The sequence below is a fragment of the Notolepis coatsorum genome (genome assembly GCF_963971535.1).
Source record: "Notolepis coatsorum genome assembly, chromosome: 11".
Lineage (NCBI taxonomy): Eukaryota > Metazoa > Chordata > Actinopteri > Aulopiformes > Paralepididae > Notolepis > Notolepis coatsorum.
The window spans coordinates 65,152,259-65,174,612 of NC_140175.1; the positions used below are offsets into that span (position 1 = coordinate 65,152,259).

Below are 22,354 nucleotides of genomic sequence, written 5' to 3' on the forward strand. Positions count from 1 at the left end.
AAACCTGTCAATCCAGTTGCCTTATTGGCATTCAGCGAAGACATTCCACATTTCCATCACTTTTTCCTCTGATGCATAACACAAAACAATAACCTTAATACATAATTATGATTTAATTATGATATTTACTGTTTACATGCATAATGTGTCAAATGCAATTTTTTATTTCTATGCCGATGACACAGTAATTTATTGTGCGGCTAAACTTACTGAAGCATTTCAGAATTTACAACTTGCTTTTGATGTTGTATAAAACACACTTATGCAACTGAAACTTAAAAAAATAAACTTATGGTGTTCTCAAAATCTAGAACAAAGCCACTAAATCCATCAATAGTGTCACTCTTCAGCGTAAAGAGATTGAGATTGTTCCTTCATATAAGTACTTAGATAATCTTCTTGATGAGTCTCTCTCTTTTAAACAACATCTTGTGAAGAAACTGAGGCTGAAATTGGCATTTTATTTTAGAAATAGAGCTTGTTTCTCATTTGAGGCTAAAAGAAGGCTTTTTATTGCTTTTATGCCTGTACTTGATTAGGGTGATGTTCTGTACATACGCGCGGGTTAAAGCCGGGGGGAAATCTCATTAAAAGTAGATGCAGCCTTTATACAGTATATCAGTAAAGCCTGATACAAGCCTGATGTCGGGTTTCCCACGGGATGGTGGGGGTGTTTCTGTTCTGTTCTGTTCTGTTCTGTCCTCTCGTGGCGTTGGCCGGTTCGCGGCTCCGGGTGCTAGAAGTGGAGCGTCGCATTGGTAGGGCGGCAGTGGTGGAGGTGCGGCGGTGGGCGAAGTGCAGTGGGTGGCATTTCAGTGGAGGATCGATACGTGGAGAATGAAGACATAATAATAAAAAAGCTAACGTTGCTACCTACTGTACCCGGAGCTGCTAACTGGCTAACGTTATGAGAGCTAACGTTGCTACCTACTGTACAAGTACATTGGTTTAGTGCACTTCCTACTTCCGGTTGCTGCTGAACAAGTACAAGTGCATTGGTTTAGTGCATTTCCTACTTCCTAACTGGCTAACGTTATGAGAGCTAACGTTGCTACCTACTGTACAAGTGCATTGGTTTAGTGCACTTCCTACTTCCTACTTCCGGTTGCTACTGAATGGACGTGTTTGTGCGGACCTGTTCTCCCAAACCTTCTTGACTGTTTTCCTTTTTACGTTATTTTTTCTTTAAAAAAAATTTGTTTAACCATTGATCTTAACTGATCACTGTGACTTTATTGCTTTTATCATTATATATGTCTATGTTTGTGTACAGCACTTTGAGATACATGACATGTATGAAAGGTGCTTTATAAATACTTACTTACTTACTTACTTACTTACTTACTTACTTACTTACTTACTTACTTACTTACTTACTTACTTACTTACTTACTTACTTACTTACTTACTTACTTACTTACTTACTTACTTACTTACTTACTTACTTACAACATGCATATCGTTTTTTTTTTTTTTTTTTTATGTACTCCACATTGTATGCTTCTCTGCCTCCTGCCTTTGCCTGTCGGCCCTGTGAAGGTCCCCCCCCCCCCACACTTTTTGACCCCTCATCTTGGTATTCCTCTCCTCATTATTTCAAAAGGGGTGTCAACAGATGGAGAGTAACTACCCGACGCACCAGACACCTATAAATCCCGAGTGTGGACTCACTTTGACGTTCCTGGCCGAATTCCCAATCAGGCATCTGACATCGAGGCCACCTAATCATCCCTCTCCTTAATTGGTTAATATAAATCCATGTATCCTGAGCCTTTCAGCCATCGTGTACCTGCTGGTGGCTGGTGTCTTTGTGTAGCAAGGGTGGGTGCGGAGGAGGCATTTTTTCCGCTCAAAACGAATATTCTTGAAGATTTTCCCATAAAAAAATTGTATTTTGCTGTTCTCTGTGGTTCTAAACAGTGTTGTCTTGTAGGACATTCCCCGGAAAATCATCCGGCACACAGGGAGTGGTATGTTTTACATCACCAGCAGCAACAGCAGTTTGTTTGGAATGAATAGAAGACTAACTCAGTAGTTAGCAGGCTATTTGCATGTTCTTGGTATCTAGCTAAATCTATGGATCTTAGGGAATGTATTCCCAGTGTGTCTGTAACTGAGGGGTTACAAAACCCTGACTGTATTAAAGATTGTGATAGATTAAACCACTGCTAGTTATGTACTTTAATTACTGGCCAGACAGTACATCAAATATAGATGGTGAACACCCACAAGAACACGGCATTGACACAGAAATAGTATTTGAGGGTAATTTATTATTATTAGGCAACGTTAGGTTACAGAATGAGAATTAGGGTCGCGCTTGTATGGCGAAGAATATACGTAAAGTCAGTCAAGAGCATGAGTCACTAAGAATAGCAGGAATCCTACGATGGGTCTAAGTTGACACCACCTGTCGTATAGTAGCAACTATATAGGGCAACACTGGTACCGACTGGAGACAATGGGTTCCCTCCGGGGGTGTAAGGCCTGGAGGGTAGAGGAATGTTCGGGTACTCCGTCTGATTCGATGAGGAATAAAGAGACTCCAGGTACAGGAGTCGGTCCTTGTAAACTCCCTTGATCAGCAGCAAAGTAATAATTGTAATCCAGATGCTCGACAGCATTGATGACAGCTAGCCAGCCCCGTCCACGAGGCCGACCCGAGTTGTAATCCTCACGAGGTCGAATCCCAAACGATAGTGGAAATCAACGATGCTCTTCTCCGGGTACCACGTTCCAAATCAATATAATCCAACCAGTAATGGTTCTGCAATCGCCGACGCCGATTCTCCTGTGTACATGTCCAACGGTTCTCCGCCTAGGACTCCTCGGGTGTGGGTGACGTATTTAGGCCACACAGCCTGGTTAAGTACACTAGCTAAAGACACGACGAACCGCTGGGTAATGCTACACACGGAAGAACTGTGGCCGCACGATATACAATAACTGAACGACTATTTACTTCACATTAGATTAAGTCGAACTCAACGTTACTTCATTAAACTCTGACACTTTTACCATTCTATTCGCACGCGGTTCTCAATGCTCTGTTAGACGCAAGGTTGCTCACTTCACTGCACGTTGACTCGTGGTGAAGGTGGGTAAGGTACTGAACGTAACTGAATTGAACTAAGCGACTAAGCACGGTGTGCGCACCTTGCGCTGTATTTATACTTAAGTGAATATCTAGTCCCAACCTCAGTCCTTGTCTGGTATCACTACGCTGACTCCGGGCATGTTCCGACATGCCTGCAGTTGTCTTTGAACTTGCCGTTGGGGGCTTGCGCGCTGGCGCCTGGGGGCGCTGTCCAATAGGAGAGCGAATATTACTCTGGTCTGAACGCAGGTAAAGGGATATTCCGTGTATATATATAAATAATATACAAAGTATATCAATCAATAAAGGTATATTCTCAGTTTAATCTGGCCCTTCACAACAGTGTCTGTTATTAGGCTTGAGTAAATTGTAATGAACCAAAGGAGAATATACATTTTCTTTATTATTTCTTTTTTTCTTAAAATTTTTTATGGTGAATAACACCATGCTAACATTGATCAGACGTGAGAAATTGCCACTGAGCTCATTCAGCACCTTCTTGAGATCAAGTGTACAAAAATCGAATTAATAAAGGGCAAATGATTTACAGGGGGTTTTGTAGATACATTACTGAATTGTGCCATCCGGACACATGCTATTTTAAATATGAATATAGAATATCATATTCTATATTCATCATTGACCATTATGGCTAGGTCACCCATCTACGGATCGGGGCAAAAACTCTCCAATGGCAGAGTTCAATCTGGATTTAGTACCACCAGGCGCCTGTGACACGGCAGCAAAGTCTGTGAATGAAATCGACTGTAAGTACAGTTACTTTTTTGTAATGTAAATAGCACTGCCATTTTTCATCAGATTGAGACGTTTTTTTTCCAAGACGTTCACAGAAAGGTAAACAAACTAACTTTTATTTTATGGCAATATCATTCTGGTTTGTTCGACCCATGGGATATGATCCTGAAAATAATGTAAAAGAAACGCTGGAAGTCAGATGATTTACAGGGGCTGGCATGAACTTGGAAGTGTAGTTTTATGCATTTCGAAAGCCCTGGGTCTCTTCTTTCATATGACTACACACACTTATGACAGCTTCCTTTATTTCCATCTAATTCACCCGGTTTCTGCTGGGATGCACCGAGATATTTATGAACTCATATTTAGCTAATAACACTTAAAATCATTGGTAAACAAACAAAGTGCTGAAAATATACAGGTTGACTGCTGTTTTGATAGGATTAGGGTCTTTATTCATGGCTAAATTAAAAAAGAAAACACTACATTAATCACTACGGACTGTATTGATTTATTTATGGCATGAAATTATTGTCGGTCCGGTATCGGACCGCTCGGGCTTAAGGGGTTACTGGCTGTGGGTTGGGCGTGGTGTGTGAGGCACAGCAGTGGTGTGCGCGTGCAGGCCCTCTGAGCCTCTGCTGACAGGGCCCCTGGGGGTATTAATCCAGCCTTGGCTCATGGTAATGCAGTTTCAGAGAATACAATAAAAAAGTGTTTCATGATCAAAGCACATCTCAATTTGCATGACCAAAAAGGAGCAGGGAGAAGAAAATCTTATTTTGCCTGCCCCTTACTCCAAACATAAACAAACAATATTGTTCTGCACTTATCAATCAAGTAGGCCTACCTTTGTTCGAGATTTCTATGTCAAATGGTCATCCATTTTCAGAATGAACTTCTTAGTGGGAGCCATAATATGAGGCAAGAGTAGCTCGGGAGGTGGAGCAGACGTCTGGTAATTCGGAGGTTCTCGGTTCTATTTCCACTCCTCCCGGGCAGCGTGTCGAAGTGTCATTGAGCAAGACACTTAACCCCTAACTGCTCCCGATGAGCAGGTTAGCACCTTGCATGGTTGCCTCCGCCCTTGGTGTGTGAATGTGTGAGTGAATGGGTAAGATGTAAGGAACAGATTGTAAAGCACTTTGGATAAAAGCACTATATAAATGCACCATTTACCATCCTGGTTTTCCACCCCAAGCCAGGCGTTAACCAATGTGCCGTGCAACCTGCTGCTCTGAACAATTCATTGAAGTATAACTATAATTGAACTATGACAGGTGTGTTATAAAAAGCACAAACCGTTTCAAAGGACGATTTCCCAGATGGTTCTGTATAACAGACTATATGGCGGGTCAGGTTAGAGAAACATATGTCTACCATGTACCTGCCACATAGAGACCAGCAAGAACAACAATAAATGTGCTTTTCCGAGACAGGAAGCTCAGGGTGTATTCTTACTGGTCTCGATATGCTCTCCTGTGAAATGTCAGGTACATGGTAGACATATGTCTTACACAAGTATTACACATGTATTAATAGGTTCTAAGGTAAAAAAAAAAGTAAAGTTATAAAGTTATCCTTTAAGGTCAATGGGTCTCATTCCCGAACGGATTTACGACCAAAAATGTCCTCTTAGGCAGATTTCTGCCCATTTAAGACATATTAGGGCTGGTAGCGCGATTCCCCAAATTTTCCTGAGATCAGATTTGAGCGTGGCTGAGAGCAGATTTAAGAGTGCTGAGGAGCACACTTATGATTGATTGACTAATTGAAAATGTTATTAACTTGACAGACTGTGTTCTCATAGTGATTCATTCATGTCAACGCTTCAGGCCTCCTTGAAATTAATTACTTAATCATAATTAAAATAAATATGACAATATTTGTACGATAAGAAATTACGCATTTGATGTCGGAAAAATAAATAATATGGATTCATCTGATCACAGGGCAGCTGGATTAACCATATCTGAACCAGCTATTTTGGACAAATGTATAATTACTTTAATTACTCAGATATTCAAACACAATTATGCAATTATTGGGGAAATATTGAAAATAATAATTATTTAATGCCTTCTGTGGAATTTGTATTTCTTATTTGGTACATATCTGTTTTAATGATTAATTATATACATTTGAAAGAATGCAGGTCAACATGCAATATATCCCATTGATTGGTATACAATGGGACAGACCTTTGTTTGATATAGCTATAAACCTGCATTCCTTTGAATATATCATTAATCAATTAAACTGATATTGAAATACACTATATAGCCTATACACCAACACTGAAATGACAGTGGATAAATAAATAAATAAGAACTAAAGCTAATCGTGTGGAAATAAACTGCATTAATATTCCATAAGTCTTGTGTGCGCCAGTATAGCCTACGTGTCTAATGAATGAACAGTATATAGGCTTATATTATTCTAATTACTTGTTTCATTAGGATTTAATAGATACTATATATATGCTCTGCCCTACGTACAGTATAAGTACAGTCTGTACTTATACTGTACGTTGGGCAGAGCATATATAGTATCTACTAAATCCTAATGAAACAAGTCATTAATTGAATAATAAGCCTATACTGCGTTCATTCATTACACCGTAGGCTATATATATCTATATAATATATATATTATGTAAACAAGACAAATGTTTTTCTCTGGTCTGCATCCCCTTAACAATTGTGTGTATTGAGCCGTACTGTATTGTACCCATTCTGCAATCTGTTAAATAAAGTTTTCATTAATTCATTCATATACAGTACTGCGCACGTGCGTGTGTGTGTGTGTGCGCGCGCTGCGGCAGGTGTACCACGATATGATGCCAATACATTAATCTAATATAATTTTGATGGGTCGCAAGACTCGCAAAGCGCTTCCGACATTCCATTTTCACGCGGCTGCGTCATTAGTTGCCTTATAAGGAGCTCTGGAGGCGTTGTTTTGTATGCAAATGACCTGAACGGGGACACGCTTTCGCGTTTGGGACATATGCCATTCTCCAACGCAGATATCACAGGTGCGAACGTTTGAGCCACTTAACACTTTCAGTGCCACTGGCGCCAGAGTTAGCGCTTGAATGCCACCATCGACGCCAATGTTAACCTTAATATCGCCTAATCTATGTGCTGTCAAGGCAGATTGGTTTTTTATCGCTTCATTTCCGTTTGAGAGCATTTTGAAAAGCACCCGTTTTGAGGTAAAAAACAGTCCATTCTGGGCCATTCTATGATAATCGTCTTTTACTGGAATATTCCAGAACGTTGATATTTGTCGGCCTATTTATGAATCGTTTTCAAATAAACGCTAGATGATCAATATTATACGTACACGCACGCCCATTCGAGCCGCGCACGGATAATCGCCGTGTTAATTTCCTCTTGGATTTTTACAGTGAAACCGATAGAGGACATTTCACAAAACAGCTTATATCTTCATCAAAATGAGTCTGATTATCCTAACACTGATAACATAGATTCCTTACCTGACATCAGATGGTATCCAACTGGTATATTCCAATTCCTGATCACCATTCGAAAAAATCGATAAGTGTATAGATCCAACATGTGTACAGTAGAACACATGATTCCGCGGGGCTCAGAGGCTCCAGAATGAACTCTGATAACCCCGGCTGCATCAGTGGACTGGAAAATGTGGAGTACAGGATTTTTTCCCCCATCCATTTTCATTGAGTCCATTCCAAAATCCCTTATGTCATCTGGGAGACGATAGGGGGTGCTTTTTTCCACATCTGATCGCCGGCGGCTCTCGGGTAGACTAGGGGTTGATTTCAGATCGCTAAAAAGAAAAAAACGAAAAAAATCAGAGAAATCTCGTGAGTGGCTTTCAACAAGACATTAATAATTCCGAGAAAACTCGTGAGTGGCATCGAAAGTGTTAAGACATATTACCAGCGTGTTAAGGACTCAGAGTGAACTTGTCATTGATTCTGTCTCAGTCGGTTCCAAGATAAGTCTTCCAAGAGAACTCTTTGGAAAATATTGGGGAATGAGACCCAATATGTTCCACTGATGGCATGGCAGATAAGATATCCCACACTTATAAACATAAAGTAACATATAGGACACTATAAACATAAAGTAACATATAGGACACTATAAACATAAAGTAACATATCAAACACAGTTGCAGTGTCCGAGGGAACTGAATTTGTAGGTTTTTAAGATGGCTTAAAATGCTCAGAGGGTGACAAGTCCTGGCAAATTTAGGTCATCCTGTAGCTTGTTCCAGGATGAAGGAGCAGCATATTTAAAAGCCCTTTTCCCCAATTCAGTTCTCATATAGGGAACATCCAGTTTCAGAGCATCTTGGGAACGAAGGGCATACTTGTATTGCTTAGTGCACAGAAGCACGCTTAGGTTCGAGGGAACCAGCTTAAGCAGAGCGTTGTGCACAAGAGAGAGCCATCGAGAAAATCGCAGTACTTGTAGAGATAGGTAACTTGCAATGGCATATACTGTAGGGTGCAATGGTGCACTTGATTGCCACATCTCATGACAAAGCGTAAGGCAGAATGGTACCATTGTATGACACCGTGTTGCAGCCACATGCCACACGTGAGTGCACGTTGTTTACCCACCGGTTCTGATCTCACAGGGTGATGTGGCATCTTGAGACGTTGTAAACATTCATCTCTTGTCCGCAGCCTGAATTGATATACAGTATTTCTCCCTGCTTTGATTCCAGTTTGACTTGTACGTATAAATCTTTAAGCACATCCTCTGTTCTCATGACATGAAGAAAGCGATGACAGCAGATAGTAGAGACACTGGGCTAGAGAGAGAGAGAAAGAGAGGGAGAGGGAGACTGTAGGTGGAGAGAGATGAAGGGAGGGAAGGGGATAAGGAGAATGGAGGGAGAGAATGAGGGCAACAAAAAGTAGCATAGAGAGAGAGAGAGAGAGAGAGAGAGAGAGAGAGAGAGAGAGAGAGAGAGAGAGAGAGAGAGAGAGAGAGAGAGAGAGAGAGAGCGCCAACAACTGAGTAAAATAAATTATTTGAAAGAAACAGATGGAGGTAGAGAAACAACACCACCAACAATAACAACAACACCAGACTGAAACAGTAAGACACAGAAAGAAAGAGACAAAGACAGAGCAGCAGGCATAACGTGTCTGGAAGGGGAATAGATGTATGGAGTTAGAGAGAGAAAGATAAGAGACAAAGAAGCAGAGAGAGAGAGGGAGAGGGAGGTAAAGAGAGAGAGATACACAGAAAGAGAGATAGATAGAGAGAGAGACAGAGAGGGAGAGAGAGACAGACAGAAAGAGAGAGATAAAGAAAGAGAGACACGGAAAGAGAGAGATAGAGAGAGACAGAAATAGATAAAGAGAGAGAGAGAGAAAGAGGCTCTCTAGCTGTCGTGTGTTGGCCCAGTGAGTCTGGGGTGGCCTGGCATACTGTACCATTACCATTTGAGTTGTGGAGCAGCCTGGTCGTGTCTGGCGGGGGCAGTCAGCTGACAGCATGGTTATGAGTGGTTGTTAGAAAGGAATAATTACCCCACCAGCTTTGTGGACATATGCTCAAATTAACAGCCATGCCAGTCAAGCCTGTGATTTTATCCAAGCTTCAAATAAACTCATATTTAATGATTACAAACAAAAGCCAACGACAGACTGTCAGCTGAATACATTCCGTCTTCCTAGGCTTCAGAAGATACTTTTCTTTTTAAACAGTCCCCATCAAGGGAATTCTGACACTTATATGATAATGATAGATTCCAAGACTCACAACGTTCCTGCTGTGTCATTGGTTGATTGTGGCAGTAGATCTGTGAGGCTGTGATGCTGATTTGAATACTCATCCAGCCAATCATTATGAGGTATGGTTCAGAGCCAGGGATTTGTTTTCCCATTGGATGATAGTGTCTGTCTCTTTCGGCTCCATCTGTTATGTTGATTGGCTACCAACGCACATTGGGTTCACACGCACGCACGCACACACACACACACACACACACACACACACACACACACACACACACACACACACACACACACACACACACACACACACACACACACACACACACACACATATGTACGCACACACATATAAACGCAGGCATGTCACATTGTACTTACACATGCATGTGGAATTGATGCATGCTCATGCACACTACACTCAAGCAGTTAAGTGACCCCCCCCCCCCCCCCCCCCAACACACACACACACACACACACACACACAAGTCAGTCCATCATAATTTACATTTACATTTAGTCATTTAGCTGACGCTTTTATCCAAAGTGTCTTACAAGTTCTATACAACAAGTCAGTAGGAAAGGTACAACTCTGGTCAGCTATGTGTAAGTAAGATTGTGTGTCAAAACAGTGTTGTGGGGTGTGCGGAGATGTCATTATCTGTGTCTGTATCTATTCAACCAACAAAACTATTTATATGTATTATATGTACTTATAGGTATTACATAACACTAATAGTATCCATTAACTTTTTTGTCTTTTTTATTTATTTCTTATTCTTTTTGTATCACTTTTTATCAGCCTATAGATAATTACGAACCCCTTTTAGTGCTATTTATCACCCTTTTTAGTGTAGAACAGCAGGTCTTTGCACACACCTCACCATCCCTCCCCTGCTAAATCAGATGTGTTATTCTCACGCAGCCCATAGACTAATACAGTATGTAGGCTGCCAATACGATTTTGTTGTTCTCTGACAATAACGTTTAATCTAATCGAATCTAATATTTGTGTGGTGTTCTGAAAACAAAATCAGCTTTGCATGATACTTATGAGCATTGGAAACTAATCTTTAAAAACAATTATTCTACAAATTCAAATGTGTCTGATTATTAAACCATGTCCACCATCAAAACATACTTATAATCTTTTTTTTGTATTGAATGAATTATTTTATTTCGAATGTTTACAAATAATAAACAATAAACAAATACTTTTTTAGAAGTTTTTACAAATAAACACGCGAAAAGGATAGGTTTGAAGCACAAAAGGCTTATAGAGAAACCCCTAATTCAAAAACAAATTCAAAAAAGTTAAAGTTTGCAAAAATAAAACGAACAAACAAAAAATCAACAATCAAGAAAGAAAACGATCCCGAAAAGAACAAAAAAAGTTAAAGTTTTCAAGATAAAACAAACAAACAAAAAATCAACAATCAACAAAAAACTTTCCCGAAAAGAACATAAGCCAAGATAGGAAAATCAATACTTCATGCTAGAGAAAACTGATTCTACATGTAGGTTAAATTTCACGATAGGATTCTAGAACCCTGTTTTTAAACATCTTTTTAAACTTAAAAATACTCCTGCTGTTTTTTATTTCATCCGGTAGATTGTTCCATTCCTCTCTGGCAATCTCGGCATTCTACGTTGGTTCCCTTCAGCTTTTTCCCTTGCATTAGCAGCTCAGTCTTATGTTTGCAGTTTACAAACCGAATAATGATCGCAGGTTTGGCTTCTCGATCTCTTCTCGGAAGAGTGTGACAAGCATGATTTGTTCTTGTCAAGGTGGATGTCCTTGCTTCTCAGGAAGGTAGCAACTTGCGTCTCCAGCGATTGTTGGTCTTCATGGCGAGGCTCCTCACCTGAGTCACCTCCCCTTGCTGATAGCGCTGCCGCATACGACCTCGGCTTTACCTCCATTCCACTTATGATTACATCGTCCTTTCTTGTGAAAAGCTCCAGTTCCTGGACTTTCCGTTCCAGTTTCTCCAGATTGTTCACTTTCGATTCTAGTGTCTTTATTTTCACCTCTCTTTCCTCCAGCATTTTCCTGAGTTCCTTAACTTCGGTCAAGAGGTTCACAAATTCAGTTTGTTTTTTCGCTACTTCTCTCACCTCACTCGCCAAGCTCTCCAATGTTTTGCTAATTTCTTTAATGTTCTTTTCCATCTTGCTTTCTGTAGTTATGATTGCTTTTGTAAGTTGCATTTTTGTCAGTCAGACATCAATTGTTTGAGAGCAGCATGCTCCCACAACCAGTTGCGTCGGCCATCTTTTGATTTTGAGTAGTGGATATATTTGTAATAATATTTGGAACAGTGTGTGTGTCTGGAAAACAAAAGGCGATGCACAGAAGAAACAGGAGGAGAGGGAATATGCTGTGTGTCTCAGGTTGGTTCTGAAATAGGTCTCAAAAGACATCCACATGCACACCATAAATATAATTAATTTCACACACATAATGCATGATGATGATTTAAGACAAGCTTTCTCTAGGCTTTTGAAAATATAGCAGAGACCTTGCTCATCATGGAGCAGCCAAGATACGAAAGAAAACTTGAGAAAACACCAGCCTTTTTCTTTATCTTATAATAATGTAATAATTACTAATATTTCTGTGGGTCCAAACTAAAAGACAAGGCCGTCATACATGTAGTAGAAGGGAAATGTGAGATCAGACTATCCAGGCTAAAAGCTCAGTTTGAAAGCTAAACGGTTGTGTTTCTCTCCCATTTCCCGATTTTGTTGTTATGCCAACACCCTCCTGGTTGTTATGCTGCCCTAGATCTGTCCAGGGGGGTGTAGACTACCCTACTGTCGGTCTGGGGAGGGTGTAGACTACCACATGCCTCCTCCGATACATGTGGAGTCGCCAGCCGCTTCTTTTTACCTGACAGCTAGGAGTTTCACTGGGAGAGCATAACACACACAGAGCTTCACACTATCTCCCCCAGATCCCCTTCCTGCTGAACAGGCACCCCAAATGGTGTCAGTAGGAGTCGCCTATTGTGTTCATAGGGACGACTGACCAAGCCGGAGGTACTGCTGCCGGAAATTGAACCTGGGTCTCTGTGATGGTAGGCTAGGAAGTAGGAACATCCTATTCACAATCTGACAAAGCTGGGATGTGCAGGCCGGCTTGTAGATGGTGGCCAATACAGTTTTCTAGTATACTGCATATCACTGATTCTTGAGAGTCGGGACAAAACATGTCCTACATAGAAAAGTATAATTTATATAAAAAATAAAGAAATTAATAATGATTGACATACTCACAAAGTTCAATCTAAAGGTATTGTGTATACTGATGTTATGTTTTAGCACATATATTTGTCTTTTGGGGGATATTTGTTTAAATGTATAATCTGTGGTTAGAACTTGCTCCCATGTTAATTTCCTTGTCCTCAGCAAGGGTCACATTATTGACCAGCCCAAAAAAGCTTGAAAAACCTCTCCACTTGTGAAAACATACATATCAAATCAAGGATAAGGGTTATTAATGTATAAAACAATGCATGCCATGAAACTCAAATAATATTTTCCATAGAAATCTGCCTATCAAAGTTGTGTCCTCAGTTTATGTCAACTCCGTCAGACTTTTTCATAAACCTAATTAAATCAGGCAATAGCATGGCCAGCTCTATCCCCGAGGACCCCTTTTCCTTTCCCTGCCTGTGGTGAATGCAACACTACCACTGTACCACACATGGTCTGGTAAATTTGATACGTTTTGATATTTTAGACAAACAATGTCAATATTCCTATGGTCACAGCTGGAACATGTCAACACCATCTCTCCGTTATTATACTTTTAAAAAACAATAGTGGATTGAATTCAAGTGTTTCAGTGAGATTATTAAGACAGCTAGCAACTGCCAAAAAACTAGCTAGCTGCAGTGCACAATACAGGCTTGGAGGGAAAATGTGTGCCTTTTTGTCAACTCCGTCAGACATCAACTCCATCAGATTTTGTGTCTGACGGAGTTGACGTGTAAGCTGACGGAGTTGACAAATCCATCAATAACCTCATAATATGCTATTATTATACTATTTTTTAACATGGTAAAGGATTTAAATGTTATTTCAGAGTTGTATCTGCACAGAAGTGTGCATATAATAGCATGCATTACAATACACTTCTGACTTTTAGAGCATGGGCAGGCTGTGGTCTGCTTATTGAATAATTGTCTTACTTTCCCAGCACATGTGTTAATACATAAATATAAATATATCACTTGTCTACGTGGTTGATTGATTGATGTAAAATGTCATAACCCAGTAGGGATACAAGACAGAAGAAAACAGTTATTCTTGTTCTTATACTGTTTACTTAGATAATCAGAGCAAAGGTGAACGGTGGTAAACTGGGGATATTTCATCTTAATATCTTTATAATAATTCTTAATATAGGACTGGTCCATGTGTGTCTACTGTAGATTGCTACATCATCCTTTATCTGACTCTTTCCATCCATAGTGTAATACATTATGGTATGGAGTGATCAACAGGATAATATTTTGCTAGTCAGTTGTCTCAATCTTATCAGTTGTCACAAGTGTAGAGTTCAAGAAAAATCAGGATCAGATACAAATCAGATCAGGATATTCTAGATAACAATGCCAGACAGTGCAGGGAGTCTCTCAGACAGGAAAAGCAATGAAGTAAAATGCGAAAAAGGCATTCAAGAGAGATAAAAACTATGAAAGAGAATATTACAAATGTAACAAAGCAACGAAACAACCTGATAAAAACAATAATGCGCAGAAAAAAGGCTACAAATACATCACCACTGGACTCTCCAGGCACAGAAACAAAGAAGATGCTATCAGGAAGCAAAGTAAGGAATCCGAAAATCCAAAAGACCCTTCTATTCCACAACATCCCCAGAAGAGAGCTGAAGACAAACAAACTCCTGGCCCACGGCGCCAAAAACCAGCACTGAGTGTGTCATCAGGCACGATTCTTAAAAAGTATCGTCTTCTTCAACAAATGAAAGAGTTTGGGTTAACCTACAAGTTAATGAGAGAAAAGGAGCAGCCTCAGAAAAAGCCAACATTAATACAGGGTATAACACAGACTGTTCAGGATTTCTTCCTGAACTCTACACGTGTGACAACGGATAAGACTGACACAATCACCAGGAACAAGATCAAGCGGCACATAATGATCCTGCTAGACTCCATGCTCAACCTACACACTGAATTCCAGATTAAGAACCCCACTGTAAAGCTGAGCTATTCTTCATTCTGTGCTCTGAGGCCCTTCTATGTCACAGCACCAAAAGCATCTGATGGGAAGACATGTCTGTGTCAAATACATGAAAATGCATGCTTAATGCTTGAGGTCCTTAAAATGTCTGGTGTTGTCAAGTCAAACAAACTGGATGACAGTTTTCAATTAGTTTGTTGCTCTCCAGCAAGTGAGGCCTGCCTTCTTCGCGCCTGCTCACAATGTCTAAACAAAGGTACAGTTACAACCCAAGAGCAAGACAAAATCGATGTTCAATGGAGGCAGTGGGAGAGAGTTCAAGAAGACACATGCAATGGAATCGACATGAACACTAAGCTCGTCGAACACCGAGGCAGCCTTTCATTGCTCATCAAACTCTATGAGCAAAAACTCAGAAAGGAAACCACAACACATGTGTGTTCATTGCGAAACCAGTCAAAAGAATACAGCAACACAATTGAGTCCTGTGATGAGAGTACAGCAATCGTCCATGTTGACTTTTCAGAATCCTGGAAATTCAAATATAAAGCTGAAGTTCAGGCCTGCCATTTCGGACAAAATCTGCCACAGATAACACTCCATACCAGAATGTATTACACTAAGGGTGGAAAGGCAGGGTTTTGCACACTGTCAGAGTCAAAGAGACAGGATGCTGCAGCAATCTGGACACAAATGGATCCAGTCCTAAAAGATATCAAGACAAAATATCCACAGGTTACCACCGTGCACTTTTGGTCTGATGGTCCAAGCAAACAAGAACAAGAAGAACTTTTTTCTTCTGTCTGGTATCCCACCTACACTGGGGTTTGAAAGGACAACGTGGAACTTCTTCCCCACTTCTCATGGTAAGGGCGCACCAGACGGCATTGGCGGAACAGTAAAAAGAACAGCTGACAACCTGGTCCTGAGAGGAAATTATGTGACGGATGGACACATATTCTTCAAAAAGGTCTCAAACAGTCTGAATGGTGTTCAGCTGTATCATATTGTGGAAGAAGACATGCAAAGATACAACACACTTCTCATGAATCCTCTCAAACCGGTTCCCTCAACAAGACAAATACACCAGATCATCGCACATAAGGACAGGATCCACAACAGACAACTATCCTGCTTTTGCAGCGAGATGTTGGATTGCCAGTGCTTCTGCCCAGCTACCTCCTATTACCATGGCAACCCAGGAGAACAGCAGAGTGATACACGGAGGGCAAGGAAGAAGAGATCTCTGGCCATGTTGTGGGAGGAGATGGAAAATGAGATGGAAGAGGGTATGGAGATGGAAGATGTAATGGAGGAGTTGGACGAAGAACCTTTGAAAGGTCCTGAGGGTACGGTGACAGTAACGACTGTTAGCAGCCTTAGTAATGGAGACTGGTTAGCAGTAGTATATGATGATCACTGGTGGCTAGCCAAGACCATTGATGTGGATAATGAGCAACAAGATGTGAAAGTGGAATTTCTGCATCCCCATGGTCCAACAGAAATGTGGTTCAGCCCAAATGTGGCAAGAAGGATGTCTGTTTCTGCCCAGTTCAAGACATCATAGTGAAACTAATCAGAAATGCAGAAGGAAAGGAAGAGGAGAAGTGGGTGAGAAAGTGGAGATCAGGAAGTGGTGTAGAGGAGGTAGATGAAAACAGGGACAAGAAGAAGGGGTCCTGTTCTCCATTACTGTTTTTGTTGTTGGAAACGGTGCATTTTGTAATAGTTGGAAACAGTGTATGTAAAGTTTGTTGTGTATTACAATTGAGTTAACAAAATGTTCAGTATAAGACAAGGAGTTATTAGTTCTTATTATTGTCACTTCCATCTGTTTAAAAAATTGAGCAGAGATGCAAATCCAATTTTGTCAACTCCGTCAGTTTCTCGTCAACACCGTCAGATCATTGTCAACACCGTCAGATATTTATTTTTGTTAATCTTGGGGAAAATACAAATTCCTTCTTCAGTTTATGTTGTTTAAGTAATAAAGGAGCATTAGATCTTCATCCTCTTGTGTCTTATTTACTTAATGATCTTTTTTTTATCATATCAAAATTAAAAACAAAGTTTGAAAATGCTAATATTTCTAACTCTGGGTTTTCAGAATAGTGTGAAATTACACCTGAGGTTTATATATTATATTTTATTGCATACCAGAGTAACTAAACACTATTACAACATACTTCAGAACTTTAGATTCTTGCTGGACTGGAATAATTAGAATTATATACTTTTTTGTGTGTCTGACGGAGTTAACACAAATCAAGTTTCAAAGGGAAACATGTGAATTTGTTGAAAATGTTTTTCTATGTAGAGCCTGCACCTTTACATGGTTAAATAGCTCAGACCTTTCTCTACATGAATATATAACTCTAATTAATATAGTGTGCATTCTCAAAATATAATATTTAAAAAGTGTTTTGTCCCGACTCTCAAGAATCAGTGATATATATATATTTATTTATTTTCATATCATTATAACTGTATAAATGCACATGCGTGGGGGACAAAAAAAAAGAATTTTCATTAATTCATTGTCAACTTGTTTCATGTTCTGCGTTCCATTAAACACTTCTGTAATCTGTTAATGTCAGCTAACAGTTAGCGCATTTCTTGCTAACAGCCAGGCTCCTGCTCGCTTCTGGTGTGTTCCTGGCATAGGATAGGGTACAAAAGCATAACACATTGCCACAATTGTAGCAGTCCATATCCCAGCTGCCAGTTCGTTTTAGAATTTACTTTTATTTAATGGTTATTTTGATATATTTTTAGCTTGAATACAGATCCGTTTGAGGCTTTTGAGCCAGAGAGCAAAAAAATTTGGCATCTCTGGCTGTTTTCACAGTCTAGACTAAAGACCAAAGGGGGCCCGGCTTCTGCCATCAGGGCCCCGAGACTGTGGAGCAACCGGCCCAAGGAATGATTGCAAAGCCAGCTAAATCTGTGTGACCTTTTAAACCCCTTCTTCAAACTCACTTTTACAAATGTTGCCTTTATGTAACGCTCAGCGGCTCTGCTTGACTTTATTTTTGTATGTTGTTATTCTGTATCTTGTTTAATTGAATTAAGTACAATTTGATAAATATTTCACTATTTACCTCCGTTTTATGTTTTGATGAGGCACTATTTACTTAGTTTTACATTTTATAAATATTATGGTCTGTTTTTCATCCTCCCCCCCCTCTCTCTCTCTCTCTCTCTCTCTCTCTCTCTCTCTCTCTCTCTCTCTCTCTCTCTCTCTCTCTCTCTCTCTCTCTCTCTCTCTCCAGGTGTCAGAGCGCTGTGACTATGTGTATGTGAATGGGAAGGAGACGAGGGGGCGGAGCAGGATGCTCCTTAACTTCACCTACAGCTTCTTAAGTGCCCAGCTGGAGATGAGTGTGTGGATGCCCCGCCTCCCCCTGCTCATCGACCTGGCCGACCCCGAGCTCAGCCAGATCAAGGGCTGGAGGGTCCCTGTAACCAACGGCAACCGCAGGTCAGTACCCATTACCCATTATATTGACCAGGCTTGTCAACAGAGGTTCAAAGATCACTTCACATTGATTGGCTGTTCGTCTCTATATATCGCTTCATGCACCGGGCTCCTCTAGGTTCCAACTCTGTGTGTTGCTTTCCTAGTGTGACATCACTTCAACTATGGCAACCAAGACGCTCAAACTCAAACCTAATACATCACGGGGGGGGGGGGGGGGGGGGGTGTATCTCTCTCGCTCTCTCTCTATGTTCAATGATTTAAAGTAGCCACACGTTACACTATAAATACTAACTGGATAGTTGATGATATAAGCATTTAATTAAGCATTACATCACGCGCAGGAGTGGTTTGTGAACAATAAACCATGCCTAGGGGTGGTCGTTAGACCCCCCTAGGCATGGTTTATTGTTCACAAATCACGACTGCAAGTGGTGTAAAGCTTTTATACAACTGCCAGATTCATCCAACCTTATTTCTATACAATAAACACACATTAATCGAAGATTTATTGAAAAAACCATCCGCCAGAAAAAGTAGTTCCCACAACTACAAAAAAGACAAGTTGCCTCCATGTGGAAGCAGCTTGAAGTGCATCCAACCAAACTAACACATCCAACTGTGTATTATTGGAATGATTGAGAGAAGTTGCCTCATGTGGAAGCAGCTTGAAGTGCATCCAACCAACTAACACATCCAACTGTGTATTATTGGAATGATTGATTGAACATTTTATTACCAGATGCAGAATGGGTACAATACAGTACGGCTCAATACACACAATTGTTAAGGGAATGCAGACCTACTTTCCATAGAACTTCATTCTTAGATGCTTCTATATAAAGTAGATAAAACAAATTAAAACGTTTTCTTTGCCCTATAGGAAAAAAAACGTTTTCCTCGCCCTATTTTTTTATTTATTTCTTTTAGCCTAAACTTAACCAGTTGGAAACCAGGGGTACAGTAATAAAATTAGCAATCAACCAATCAATCAATTCAATAGACCATGCTCACTTAAAACAGCGCTGCTTCTCTCTCAGTCTGACTCCCCCGCTGTTGCAGACAGGAGTGTGTGTGTGTGTGTGTGTGTGCGTGTGTGTGTGTGTCACAGTGTGTGTGTGTGTGTGTGTGTGTGTGTGTGTGTGTGTGTGTGTGTGTGTGTATGTGTGTGTGTGTGTGTGTGTGTGTGTGTGTGTGTGTGTGTATGTGTGTGTGTGTGTGTGTGTGCGTGTGTTTGTGGGTACGCCAGCGTCGGACAGTGTGAGAGTGAACGCTGCAGTCAGTGGGAAGGAAGTAGAAATTTAAATCAATCAATTAATCAATCAATCAATCCGCGATTTTTCTTTTGTTCTAGATTGACTCAAGACCCATCAATTACATCATCCAACATTGTTTAAAGGACTAACACATTCCCCTTGACAGAATCGCTTCATATTTAGTCGTTATGGCGCTATCAACATATCCATTTGTTGTCCGCGATCTTGTTTTCTCCCGGAGTGAGCCGGGGAGTGATATGTGATTCGGTTGTGGGCGGGTCCTGAGCCCAGGACCGTGGATTGTTGCCAATAAAGACGTGTAAATGGACTGTTTCAGCCAATCAGAATCGAGAAATTTGCATGCTGTTGTATAATTTAATTTACTACATGCAGTGGAAAACTAACAAAAGTGAGTCGAGTCGACACAGATATATGTTGCAGGGACTATTATAATCATCATATTGGCGTGACTGTATGCATCAAAGGGTTAAATCAGGCATTTTTTCTTTTTTAAAGATTTATTTTTTAGCGTTTATCACTTTTTGCTACTGGGCAGTCCAGTAGAGAGAGAGAGAGAGAGGAAGAGCGGGAGACAGTGTGGGGAAGACATTCGGCAAATGACGCCGGGTCCGGGAATCGAACCTGGGTTGGCCGTGCCGCGACGCAGCGCGTTACATGGTTCGCCACATGGGCGCCCGTAAATCAAGCATTTTAAGTGCTTTAGAGGAAATGTCAAAATATTGTGATTATTGTGTATCGTGATATAGCCAAGAGGCCATATCGCCCAGTCCTACTAGAAGGTACTCATCACTATCGTAAACTCTAAGGGCTAGAAGGTTCTCATCACTATAGTAAACTCTATCGAACCGGGAACCTCTGGATTACCAGACGACTGCTCTCTGTACAAGGAATGCCTGAGTGTGCATGGTGAAGTGGGTTTCTGCATTTATTTCACAGCTGTACAGACTGGACCATGGCCCCGTTTTCTTTTGTGTTGGTTTTGTGGCCAACTAGCCGGAGCTGCTGGTATCCATTATGAAGCACAGCATGGATGGTGCTGGGAAAGGACTCTACCGAGTATATTATTGTATAGGGCTAGAGGACCAACATTCTGAATGTACCCTTTAAATGATGCACTGTGAAAGCTCCATAGTTGCACAGATTAATGTAGATAACATCACATCTTTTTCTTCATATCTTCTGGGTGGAGAGGCTGCTATAGGCACAGTGGTTGTAATTGTGCACAGGATATGTTGCTGTCCTCTGAGCTGGAGGGTTCCTGACAACTTGTCACTGACAGCCACAGGAGGCAAGACTTCCACAGGATATGAAGAAAGGATTGATATATTTTTTATTATGACAGAGGTTTGGGGAGTGATGCCACATAGTCTGTTAGGTTGAGGTTAAACGCAGAGTCAGTACTGTAAGTAAGAAGGCTAAGCAAATAAGGAATGAATGAAAGAACGACTACATTAACTCATTGGACACCAGACCCGATGATAGTCGGGTTAACTCGCCATCGCTTGAGCGCCAATCACGAGTATAGTCGGGTTTTAATCGTTATTTCTTTTATTAGCAATATCCATAAATTTTCATCCATCCAACCTGATGTTATCGTTGGGAATGGGTCTTAGCTGCAAAAGGGCAAACATCGCCGCCTATCGTCTCCCGGATGGTATTGCACATCATTGGATTGGATTGGCTGGGGATGTGCATAAAAAAAAAACTCCGGTCCAGGTTTTCCTTCTTGGGCATGCAGTATCGTTACAACAGATGGACTGGGGACACTCAGAGCAGCGTGGATTATGTGTTTTGGAGATATAACGTTTGATCAATAATTGGATTCATCTTTTTGCAGAACATGAGATGTGAGGTAAGGAATCTATGTTACCAGTCTTGGGTTAATCAGATGTTTTTTTCACAGCGATCACAACGTGTCTGTGTGTGTGTGTGCGTGCCGTTGGCACTGAGCAAGGCACGGATAAATGTGCCAGTCAGTCAGCCAAAACAAATTCCTGGACCAAGGTCGAAACAGGGAGCTGCTGGAGTTGAAGGCCCTCTGGGAGATAAGAGTGGCAAGCGGCTTCCCCCACTCCCTACCCAATCCCCCCTCCCCCGTGTACGCCCGGCGCCACTCCCACGTGATGGTGACGGCAGTCGATTAGTATGCGCGCTGGAGGGGGGGAGCCTAAATGACCAAAGCCTGATCCCCCCCGTCCCTGCCCCCTCCCGCTGGACAATCTTTCCACCCTCCCTCCCGCCACCTGGCGCAACGACACCCCGGTGTTGTCGCAGCCGACTATCGCATATGGTGTCTCAGGCATTCTGTAGACATGTGTCAACAAATGTACATGTCTGTTTGAATTTATGTTGTGCCGTTGTTACTGTAAAAATGTAATGATTGTGATATGTTGTTGTTAATGAGACGATGAGCTGTATGTGTGTGTGACTGGAATTTCCCCAAGGGGATCAATAAAGGAATATCTTATCTTATCTTATACGCGATTTTTCAGCCCGCTTCTGTATCGTGCATAAGGACACTATCCATAATCTAGCATTTATTTGAAAACGATTAATAAATCAGCCGAAAAATTACAACGTCTTTTGTGTATTCCACTAAAGGGCTATTATCGCGTCTTTCTCTGGAATTACTAGAAATCTCCAAAACTATACTCGTATTCAAAACGGTATAAAACGGAAATGTACGGATGAAAAAACTATCCGTTTCGTACATGTTGACTGCAAGCATGTCATTGATAAGCGACGGGTGTATTAGACCCATAGCCATAATTTAAGATATATTTTAAGCACTC

General features: G+C 41.0%; 1 protein-coding gene across 1 annotated transcript in view; it reads left to right on the top strand.

Annotated features, from left to right (window-relative positions):
* Positions 1 to 22,354, top strand: part of LOC311237141 (transmembrane protein 132C) — a gene marked incomplete at its 3' end in the record, with an annotated part of 879,977 nt that overhangs the window by 767,241 nt on the left and 90,382 nt on the right. The window contains exon 6 of the mRNA XM_084324947.1: positions 18,080 to 18,288. Within this exon, the coding sequence (XP_084181073.1) occupies positions 18,080 to 18,288 (209 nt within the window). The remainder of the gene's footprint in view (positions 1 to 18,079; positions 18,289 to 22,354) is intronic.